Genomic DNA, 11,827 nt, shown 5'->3' on the forward strand with positions numbered 1-11,827 from the left:
ATGACTCATACATATCGTAGATCAAAAAAACTTTTTTACAAAAAAAATTAACCGACTTCCCAAAACACTAAAAAGCAAAAAAAAAACTAATTTTAGGTGCATCGGCCTAGAAGTCGGTGTCTAATGGATGTTTCTAAGTTAATTTTGCCACCGACTTCTAGGCCGATGCACCTAAAATTAGTTTATTTTTTGCTTTTTAGTGTTTTGGGAAGTCGGTTTAATTTTTTTTGTAAAAAAGTTTTTTATTTACAGCTTTTCAGTGATACGAATAGTTGTCACTATCCATATAAGTGGGAAGTTCTCATCAATACAAAGAAGTATAAGTACAAATACGAGGTATTTTACATATTCAGTTGTCGAGTTCCCTCGACTTTCTCTGGTCTCCATCATCAGGTCAGCTCCAAACCTTCACTGTTATCTTGTCAATACAAATAATTTAAGCCCAAACACGAGGTAGTTTACATCATCAGTTGTCGAGTTCCTTCGGGCCTCTCTGGTCTCCATCATTAGGTCACCTCCAAATCTTCACTGTTGAATAGTGCTTTTAGGCGTACTACTGAGTGTCGAGTTTTTACCCTATGTATGCCTACAACTTTCGAAGGTTGCCCTCGATTTCTCAGGGTTTCCATCATCAGATCCTGACCTGATGACTGTGGGACCAAGTGGCAGCTATTCCAAGTCGAACAAAAAAAGAATCACGTAAATCGGTCTACAAACCTCCTCCTTTTTGGGAAGTCGGTTAAAAATACATAAGGACCATAAAGTTCAGACTCCATAATTTTTGTCAAGGGAACCCTAACGTATAGATACGGGATGAGTGTTGGACACAGAATCCTTGATTTGATGCTAAAATCCGAAAATCTCAGTGTCATTGATATCGCGTTACAATGAGGACGTTATCGTTAATTTTAATTGTTTTATTGCAATTATATTGTGGTTATAATGCGGACAACAGGATTTGTACTACGACAGAAGTGTAAGTGTTTCTTTTTTTTTTGTTTTTTAAGCTGTGCAAAGTAGGGTGTTTTGAAAAAGCAACCGTCGAGCTAAAGTACCTTTGGGAAAATCATTCGATCGACACAAGTTTTTTTTATTTATTCTGTGTTGTGCTGTGTATTTATTAGTTCAGCAATAATATAAGCAAATACTAGATTATGCTGGAGTAATGAAGGAGCTCTAGTAACAAGAATAAATTAGAAAAATATCACTACCTAAGTAAGTTTACTCGTATTTTTTTTGAAAGCACTTTTCAGGTACTTTCAAAGCCATTATTTCAATTAAATAGTGTATTTGTATTTAATTTATTCAATACAAATAATTTTGGATAAAAAAGATGTTTTATGTATAAAAAACTTGCAAAATAAAGTATTTACGTCGACGTGTCCTATCGGAAGCGATTGCTGCGCCCACGCCTACAATGTTGCTTACTATCTTGTTCATGATTCAGCCTGAATTGTTATAAAAATAACTGATTTCTATATTCTTCACTACTTATAATTTTCCTAAGTTCACCTATTTAGGTATTCAATGCAAGGATATTTTTAAAAACTTATTTTTTAGTAGATACAGCCATAAAAAAAACACTCGTCTCAAGGAGGTGAAATTACAACAAACGAAGATAATCGTTATCATTTTATTATAGAAGCTTCAAGCTTAAGATTTATCAGGTCCTTAGTTTTAAAAAGCCTTTGATCTCCAGCACACTGCAAACTTTTAGTCGGCCTATAGTTTGTTTGGACTCCTAAAGCGATATGAAGATGAATGAAAAGATTCGGCATTTAGTCAGTATCACACCGACTGGAATACTGTCTTTAAAAAAACCATCGTATCATATCGGTAGACTGTGGAGTCTGCAGTGTATGGGTACTCTTATTCTAATTTTATTTGCTGTCGGTGCAGCATGTCTTCTTCTATCAATTTTTTAGCTTCGTTCCCTACTTATATCTCGTGCTTCATACTTTTTTAGGATAACACGCAGACAATACGAGTCGTATTGGAGCAATTACACGGTGATGGTGAACGACCCAAAATGCAGGAGAAGACGTTGTCCTAGAATCAAAAAACCAAGAAGCTTCAGAGCAAATCGTGTAGTTACTGTAAGTTCGATTCGTATTTACATTACATATTTGAAGTCATCATCATCTTCGGAGCCTTTTTCCAACTATGTTGGGGTCGGCTTCCAGTCTAACCAAATGCAGCAAGGCCCAGGCCCATTGCTTAAAAGGAGCGATTGCCTATTTGTCCTCCTCAACCCATTTAGGTACCCGTGCAACCACCTTGGTTAGACCGGTTGTCAGACTTAATGGCTTCTCACTACCCGTAACGACTGCCAATACCGTTCAATGATCCGAAACACAGTCATTGATGTCTAATATATACTTAGAAAGTAGTACATACAAACTTAGAAAAGTTGCATCGGTACAATGCGGATTCTTTGACCAAAATGCATGTTGTGTTTCTTTGCAATGCATGTATGTATACTTTGGGACAGTGACCTTATAAAGCGGCAATGTAGAATGAATCAGAACAGAAGAGAATGAACAAGAACTCGCGTTTTCTTCATCTCGTTATGTTCGAGCTACCAAAATTAATGAGCACTTAAATATTTTCAGAAAAACGTGACATCGGTCAAACATGTCTGCTGCACCGGCTTTGAGCGAGATTTAACATATTCGCGGTAAGTAGCACTAATTACTACATACGATAACCAGCAATGAATCATTTTAAATTAGGTGCAGTTCCTTTCTGCATTACCCATATGAAATAGATGTGTAAAGATGATATTTATAAATTTTCAGATTGGTCTGCAAGGCGAAATGTTCAAAACCTTGCATAAATGGTTTCTGTCGAAGTGCAGAGGAATGTGGCTGCAACTTAGGCTATGTGTTGGATTTAGCTGATAAGTATCGCTGCCAGCCGTATTGCAGCAAATCCTGCGGAGGAGGTATTTGTATACTGCCAAACGTATGCCATTGCAACAGAGGATATCGATTTCTCAATCAAACCTGTGAACCATTTTGCAGTAAGCCCTGCATGAATGGCAGCTACTGCGCCCGTCCAGAAACCTGCGAATGCATGATAGGATATAAAAAATCTGCGGATAATATCTGCAAACCTCACTGTTCAGATGGTTGCCCCAACGGCACGTGCGTCAGTCCAGAAAAATGCGTTTGTAATTTAGGCTTCCAAATGGTTACCAAAAACGACACTATGGAGAAATCGTGTCAACCAATATGTAATAAACCTTGTTTAAATGGCATTTGTGTGGCACCAGAAACTTGTGAATGCAAAAAAGGATACGTAAAGACAGATTCCTACAGCTGCAAGCCTTTTTGCTCTAGTGGGTGTGCCAATGGCAAATGTGTTGCACCTGAAACTTGTATTTGTAATTTCGGATGGCAAATGGCGAATGATAGCAAAACTTGTCTGCCAATATGTTCTAAGCCGTGTGTAAATGGAACGTGCGTGGCTCCAGAAATTTGTGAATGCTCTAGGGGGTATTCACAAATAGACAAGTATAATTGCGAACCCTTTTGTTCCAGTGGTTGTCCTAATGGAAGTTGTGTTGCTCCAGAAAAATGTGTATGTGACTCAGGATGGCAAATGAGTCAGACAGATAACACTACGAATAAAACTTGTCATCCGATATGTTCAAAACCCTGTATTAACGGCACGTGTGTGGCTCCGGAATTTTGCCAATGCAAAAAAGGGTATGAAAAAGCGGACAACTACAGCTGTAAACCCTTTTGCTCTGGTGGATGTCCCCATGGGAGTTGTATTGCTCCAGAAACTTGTGACTGCTACACAGGGTGGGAAATGGTTCAATCAAATGGCACTGCGCATAAATCGTGCCAGCCTATATGTTCAAAGCCCTGTATTAACGGCACGTGTGTGGCTCCAGAAACTTGCCAATGCAAAAAAGGGTATGAAAAAGCGGACAACTACAGCTGTATACCCTTTTGCTCTGGTGGGTGTCCCCATGGAAGTTGTATTGCTCCAGAAACTTGTGACTGCGACCCAGGGTGGGAAATGGTTCAATCAAATGGCACTGCGCATAAATCGTGCCAGCCTATATGTTCAAAGCCCTGTATTAACGGCACGTGCGTGGCTCCAGAAACTTGCCAATGCAAAAAAGGGTATGAAAAAGCGGACAACTACAGCTGTAAACCCTTTTGCTCTGGTGGATGTCCCCATGGAAGTTGTATCGCTCCAGAAACTTGTGACTGTGACCCAGGGTGGGAAATGGTTCAATCAAATGGCACTGTATATAAATCATGCCAGCCTATATGCTCAAACCCCTGTATTAACGGCACGTGTGTGGCTCCAGAAACTTGCCAATGCAAAAAAGGGTATGAAAAAGCGGACAACTACAGCTGTAAACCATTTTGCTCTGCTGGGTGTCCCCATGGAAGTTGTATTGCTCCAGAAACTTGTGACTGCGACCCAGGGTGGGAAATGGTTCAATCAAATGGCACTGTACATAAATCATGCCAGCCTATATGTTCAAAACCCTGTGTTAACGGCACGTGTGTGGCTCCGGAATCTTGCCAATGCAAAAAAGGGTATGAAAAAGCGGACAACTACAGCTGTAAACCGTTTTGCTCTGCTGGGTGTCCCCATGGAAGTTGTATTGCTCCAGAAACTTGTGACTGCGACCCAGGGTGGGAAATGGTTCCATCAAATGGCACTGCGCATAAATCGTGCCAGCCTATATGTTCAAAACCCTGTATAAATGGATCATGTGAGGCTCCAGAAAAATGCCAATGCAGTGAAGGGTATACCAAAGTAGATAACTACAGCTGTAAGCCATTCTGCTCCAGTGGTTGTCCTCATGGTAGTTGTAGAGCCCCCGAAACATGCGAATGTGATTCTGGATGGCATTTGGTTCAATCAAATGACACTGGAAAACAAAATTGCCAACCTAAATGTTCGAAGCCCTGTTTGAATGGATATTGCGTCGCTCCAGAAGAATGTCGGTGTGCAAAGGGTTATGTTAAGTCAGACGACTACAGCTGTAAGCCCTTCTGTTCCAGTGGGTGTCCTCATGGAAGCTGTGTTGCTCCGGAAACATGTAACTGTGAATTAGGATGGCGTTTAAATCAGACACACGGTACTACAATCCAAACATGTGAGCCATTTTGTACCACCCCCTGTGTGAATGGCATATGCGTGGCACCTGACACTTGTGAATGTTTACCTGGATATAAAAAGTACGAAAATAACGTTTGTAAGCCTCACTGTTCATCTGGTTGCCATCACGGTACCTGTGTCGGTCCAGAAACCTGCATTTGCGATATCGGATGGAAAATAGGAAATGATAATAAAACTTGTGAGCCAATATGCACAATACCTTGTGTGAATGGGACGTGTGTAGCACCAAAAACTTGTACTTGCTGGCCCGGTTATAAAATAGCTCGTAGATTTACTTGTAAACCGAAATGTAGCGGAGGATGTCTTCATGGTATGTGTGTTAGCCCAGAAAAATGTGTATGTGATTCCGGATATGAAATAGCAACATCAGAATTAACAAAGACAGAATATTGTCGACCAATTTGCAGCGAACCCTGTGTAAATAGTAGATGTGTAGCACCGGATACCTGTGAATGTAACCTTGGCTATACGAAAACCAAGGAGAATATCTGCGAACCACATTGTCCAGGCGGGTGTCAAAACGGTTTTTGTGCGAAGCCTTTTGATTGTGTTTGTAATCCAGGATGGGAAATAACACAAACGAATGGTACTGCAAATACTATCTGTAAACCAAAATGTGCTACTCCCTGTATCAACGGGATTTGTGTAGCCCCAGAAACTTGTGAATGTCTCGATGGTTACGTGAAATCAAGGAATAATGTTTGCGAGCCTCACTGCCCAGATGGATGTCCAAATGGAGCTTGCATCAGTCCTGGGATCTGCAAATGCAATTTAGGATGGGAAATGATACAAATTAATGGAACTATGAACAGAATTTGTCAACCAATATGTGAGAAGCCATGTGTAAATGGCATATGTGTAGCCCCAGAGACTTGTGAATGTTTCGACGGGTACATAAAATCAGAAAAGAATATTTGCCAACCACATTGTCCAGGTGGATGTCCAAATGGAGCTTGCGTGAGTCCTAATGTATGTAGTTGTAATTCAGGATGGGAAATGAAACAAACTAATGATTTAGATAATAAAACTTGTAAACCTGTATGCACTCAAGCCTGTGTTAATAGCACATGCGTAGCTCCGGAGACTTGCAGCTGCCTTCCTGGCTATATGAAGACAGAAAATAATATTTGTACACCTAGATGTTCTAGCGGGTGTCCAAATGGTACTTGTGTTGAGCCTGAAACTTGTATTTGTAATTCAGGATATGAAATGATACACGTAGATGGAAATGTGAACCAAACCTGTGAACCAATATGTGATGTTCCTTGTTCTAACGGGATTTGTATAGCCCCGAACACTTGTGAATGCCTCAGCGGCCATGTGAAAGTAAATAATAGTGTATGTTTACCACATTGCCCAGATGGGTGTCCGAATGGAGTTTGCGTTGCTCCTGGGCTCTGCAAATGTGACATAGGCTGGGAAATGATGCAAGTTAATGGGACCATAAACAAAACTTGTAAACCTGTATGTCGGAGTCCTTGTATAAACGGCACGTGTGTCGCTCCACAGACTTGTGAATGTCTCCCTGGGTATGTGCAGTTAAGAGACAATGTTTGTCAGCCGCACTGTGCTGATGGCTGCCTGAATGGCGTCTGTGTGACTCCCAATACCTGTAGGTGTAACCCGGGATGGTTCAGAAGTGATCTCAATGGAACTTGTGTAGCAGATACTGCTGCCGTTAGTGCCAGCAAAGACGAGGATAATTGGTAAGTTTACATTATTAAATTATTGTAGGTATTATTTATGAAACGGCCTGCGTTGACAAGTTCTATGAAATTTAGAGAAGAGTTTATGTTCAATATGGTCCTATTTATGTGCTTACCTTTAAAATATATATTGTTCACAGGGTGGAGTCCAACTGGATATATATCTTGGTCACTTCACTTGCCATTTTATTGGTTTTGATAGCAATCATAATTTTCATATATTTCAGAAGAAAAAAATCTGACAAGGATGGTAAGTTTTTTTCTGTATACCAACCAAGACAAAGGGTTGACCCTTCTTTTAAAGCTCTTTTATAATTTTGAAGGCAGTGGCCAAATCCCAAGTGAACCTACAAAAACCTCAGTTTTCTTAAAACAATTATTTACAATTTTTATAGTACATCGTTTTTTTACGGACGGTTATACCGTCGGTGAAAATACTCCAGTCCAGTCTAACCGCGGCTGAGTACCAGTGTTTTACAAGGAGCGACTGCCTATCTGACCACCTCAACCCATTTACCCGAGCAACAAAATACCCCTTGGTAAAGTGTCTGATATTAAATCTGTATTATTATCTATTTGCAGATGGTACTACAGCTGTTCCAGATCAAGAAATATCAACTAAAATATTTTGCAGACAAAAGGGTTCTTACGATGTTAACGACAATACTACTGAACTTTAAATGTACTTAGTAGTGTAGTTTTAAGCGATTTCTATTTATTTTATCAAAAATAATTAAATTGAGTTTTTCTTAAGATTTTTTTTATTGTGCCCTTAAATGTATAATCATCAGTAAAATATAACATTTAGAAAGTACACTAAAAACTTTTAGTAAGTACACTAAAAACTTTTAGTCAGAAGATAGTTTGTGCAGGCTCATAAATCGGTAAGTATGAAGATGTGTGATAGAAAGCACATTACAAAGATCAGGAATTTGGCCGGTATCAGACCGACTGAAAACTTTGATAGTAATCTAGATATTCTTTTTAAAAAAATTGGCAATCATCGTATTAACTGGCGGCCAATTAGTAATTAATTAGTATATTTTTGTATTATCTAGTTTAATAATTAATGTATAATATCATTCAATTATCAATGTACGAATAATTGTGAAGTGTACAAATATAGAAAATGAATATTGGACTATAAAATATTTAAAACAAAAACATTTTTATCATATTCCTGGATTTTAAATTACTTCCCACAAAGGTTCAGAAACAGCAAATAAAAAATAAATGACTCACTGAAAATAGTATCTGTCTAGAAATATAATGTATTTAGTTTAAAATAACATAGATTGTATGTAACAAAACAAACGACTGCAATGGGACAGATCTCACGTACAAAAAAACAAAAACAAAACGTTATTGATCTTTATTTAAGTACAGTCGATAACTTTAACTCTTGCATGGTATTTAGTTTATGTATTTCCACAAATAATCATTATCTTGCTGCCCATATCATAATTTTAATTGGTGTCGGCGCAGCATGTTTCCTTCTCCCATACTCTTCTATCTGGAATCTCACGAGTAACATTCTAGATTATTCACACAATAATTCATCCATAGTTCTATCTATTTTTTTATGAGTTATGGAGACACAAAAACACACACAAAACACAACACAGACACAAAAAGACAGGTTGACACAAGTAGCGACCAACCTTGTAACACCCCTCTTTTTGCGTTAAAATAATCACAAGCTGAAAATAGACCATACGGAATAATCGGGTCTTTCATGAAACTGCGGTCAATTTCCAATTCAATATTCTACCGATCTGTGAATTTGCTTACTAGACATAGAATTTTGACATTAGCCCTATAGAAGTAATGTGAAATTCCTATCTACCCCAAAATATGTACCTACTCGAAACAATATAAGTACAGATAGAATATTGCAATTGGCCGTTAGTGTTTTTTCTGTTAACTGTACTTTAAGAGCGCGCGCACACTACGCAGATTTAGTCGGCCGATAAGTTGATTTTTGCTCAAAAATCAGTTGAAGATGAATGGAAGTACACACGAAATAATGATAAGGTATTTGTTCGCTATCAGAGCGACTAAAAGTTTTGATTAAAATCACGATTTTCTAAAAAAAATGCCCTTCCAAGGGCCGACTATTTAGTCATACACATACCTATTTAGACATAGTGTAGTGTGCGCGTAGAAAAAGATCTTCTAAAGTAAACTCATATATAGATAAGTATGTTATTGTTATGCACACGTTGTTTAAAAGATATATTTTTATTTGTATTCCTGACTATTGTCTAACAAGGTACACGTCAAAAATATTTGGCCCACTGGTTTAAATTAAATACTCATTGTTATTTTTGAAGGTCCTATTAATTTAAGTTTTTTTTTTACCAAGTGATAATAATATAATATTTCAACATAATTTTAAAGAGTAAATATGCGGTGTTTTGTTTTTGGTTTGCTCATTATTTTACAAAGCTCAACAATATTGACTCAAGTGTGTGTGGAAACTCAAATGTAAGTACCTCAAGAAATTGTTTTATTAGAAATTAGCCGTTTTCCGTGGTTTCACCCTCATCAAGTTGGAACTTCTGACCATACCGGGATAAAGTATAGCCTATGTTACTCGTAAAAATTGTAGCTTTCTAACAGTGAAAGAAATTTTCAAATCAGTTCATTACTTTCGGAGCTTTTAAGAGCGTTTTGAGAGGAAACATTTTTTTTATTTCCTCTTTATTAGAGTTGTATAGAAAAATTGATTAAAGTTAAAAAAAAATAGCAGCTTAGCTTTTCCAATATTTTCATTGCTAGGCGTTACCGAGATGTTCCCGAGACATACAACTACACATATCTGGAGGCTTACGAGAAGTCCTTCTGTCTCTTCTGGTGCACTGACACGAGGGTCGCTACGGCAGTAGCCACGAGAACTGTTCGGGTGAGTCATATCTTCACAAACTAGGGGTTTCTATAACATATCTGTTGTTTTAAGATCAGAGATTGAAAGACATCATTTTTGAAGAACTGCCTAGCTGTGCAGAGGTATCGGGTTCAATTCTCTTACCGAAACCGCTTTGAGGTTTGCACTATAATATGTCCTGCGCAGTTGACTAATCTCCTTAATTTGTGAACCGCCACCGTGGTAGATAATCGTCTAGCTATATCATAGCTATATCATATCATTATCATCAATTTATAAAGAGCTTAATTATATCGAAATTCAATCTGCAATCACAAATTAAAGGATAGATATGTCATAGAATTCCGCAGTTAGTGTAGTGAGACGTGAATTAATATGTAAACTGCCTAGTCTTTTTGCAACTTTGTATGCAGTCAGTTCACAGTTTAACAGAATGAAAACTGATATTCATAACGTGCTAGGTTTATTAAAGGAACATTTACTTAATATAGAATTTTCTGAAAGTAGGTAATAGAACCTAGTAAATCTTCTATTCATGATGAAATGAATTAGGTTCTGTATGGTCTTCAACTTAGCACATAAACTACAATTACAGAAATTGGTACCGGAGCAAGTAAATGTATGCTGCGAAGGTTACATCCAAGATGAAACAACAGACAACAACAGGTAAAAGAAATCAATCATTTTAGGCTCAACATTTTACTCACGAAAAGTATTTTTTTCAGCATTCACTGCAAGCCGTATTGTTCACCCTCTTGCATAAACGGCTACTGCAAGTCTCCAGGAGTTTGTACCTGCGACCTTGGCTACATGCCTGACATCTTTGATGCACACAACTGTTCTGCCCTCTGCATTAAAGGATGCGAACACGGTACCTGCACATCACCCAACACGTGCGAATGTGATCAAGGATATGAACTTATCAACGACGTATGCGAACCAATCTGCTCAGACCCATGCGAACACGGAGCTTGCGTAGCCCCAGAAACCTGTCAATGTATCCCTGGCTACAAGAAATCTGAATACAACATATGCGAGCCATATTGCTCCGGCTACACCGCAATCGGTGAATGTATTGTCACGATCACTTGTGAACCAGGCTGGGAAAAAGTATTCAATGGCCAAATGGAAGTATGCGAACCGTATTGCTCAAAACCTTGCGAAAACAGCACGTGTGTAGCCCCGGACACTTGTGAATGCTTGCATGGATACGAAAAGTCTTTCTACGAGATACGGTCGCTGGACCATATTTGTCAGCCTATATGTTCTGGTTGTGAGCACGGTACCTGCGTAAGTCCACAAACGTGTGTTTGCGACCCTGGATGGTACAAAATGGAGTCAAGCGGGACATGCCTGCCGCACTGCGATGAGAAATGTGATAACGGGCGGTGCGTGGCTCCGAATACCTGTGAATGCCTACCGGGATACGAAGATAAAAATAACACTGGGTGCGTTCCGGTCTGTGAGAAATGTGAAGGTAGCTGCGTTGCTCCCAATACGTGTGTTTGTGAACCCCCAGAGGAAGCGATGCTTGTGAATGAAGAAGGTGCGCCGTGTGATTGTACTGAAAACTGTTCTGTTGAACCTAATAGATGTGAAAGAACAGTATGTGTGCTAACTACTACAGAGAGTGTGGCTACAACTGAGCACGTGGAAGATGTTGAAGAGACGACAAAGTCGACAATTCTGAGTACAACTGTGGTTCCGATAGATTTGAACACAGTTGACAAGCCGAACAGTGATCCTAATGTATTAGTAATTGAAAAAGTATCTTGGTAAGTTAAATGTTTATTTTACTACTTATTAATACTTTTAGTGACAAAATATTATTTTATATTGTTTTTTTTTGTACAGGAACAATTACAACTGGGTGTACGCATTGTCTATTCTTATTTTGATAATTATAACTCTGATTGCTGTAGCCATTTTGAAGAGGAAATATTTAAAAGCATTGAAGGAAAAAATGTTTAATTCACGTGGTATGTATTTATTTACAGTTATGTTTTAAAATACTGACTTTTTCAAAGTCCTTTATAATGATAATTTCATGGTTTTTAATGCCAACATTAACGTTAGTGTACTC

The 11,827-nt window shown here is 38.4% G+C and overlaps 2 protein-coding genes across 2 annotated transcripts; both read left to right on the forward strand.

Moving 5' to 3' along the window:
• The first annotated feature begins 817 nt into the window (after positions 1-817).
• Positions 818-7,596, forward strand: Eater (eater). Its single transcript, XM_064037228.1, has 6 exons — positions 818-976; positions 1,967-2,096; positions 2,613-2,677; positions 2,799-6,857; positions 6,998-7,107; positions 7,440-7,596. The coding sequence occupies exons 1-6, from the start codon at positions 888-890 to the stop codon at positions 7,535-7,537; spliced, it is 4,551 nt and encodes a 1,516-aa protein (XP_063893298.1). The 5' UTR covers positions 818-887; the 3' UTR covers positions 7,538-7,596.
• A 1,668-nt stretch (positions 7,597-9,264) lies between these two features.
• On the forward strand, positions 9,265-11,523 carry LOC110381916 (epidermal growth factor-like protein). Its single transcript, XM_064037275.1, has 4 exons — positions 9,265-9,344; positions 9,639-9,762; positions 10,340-10,410; positions 10,470-11,523. The coding sequence occupies exons 1-4, from the start codon at positions 9,265-9,267 to the stop codon at positions 11,521-11,523; spliced, it is 1,329 nt and encodes a 442-aa protein (XP_063893345.1).
• The last annotated feature ends 304 nt before the right edge of the window (positions 11,524-11,827 follow it).

This window comes from Helicoverpa armigera, chromosome 12 (genome assembly GCF_030705265.1).
Source record: "Helicoverpa armigera isolate CAAS_96S chromosome 12, ASM3070526v1, whole genome shotgun sequence".
Lineage (NCBI taxonomy): Eukaryota > Metazoa > Arthropoda > Insecta > Lepidoptera > Noctuidae > Helicoverpa > Helicoverpa armigera.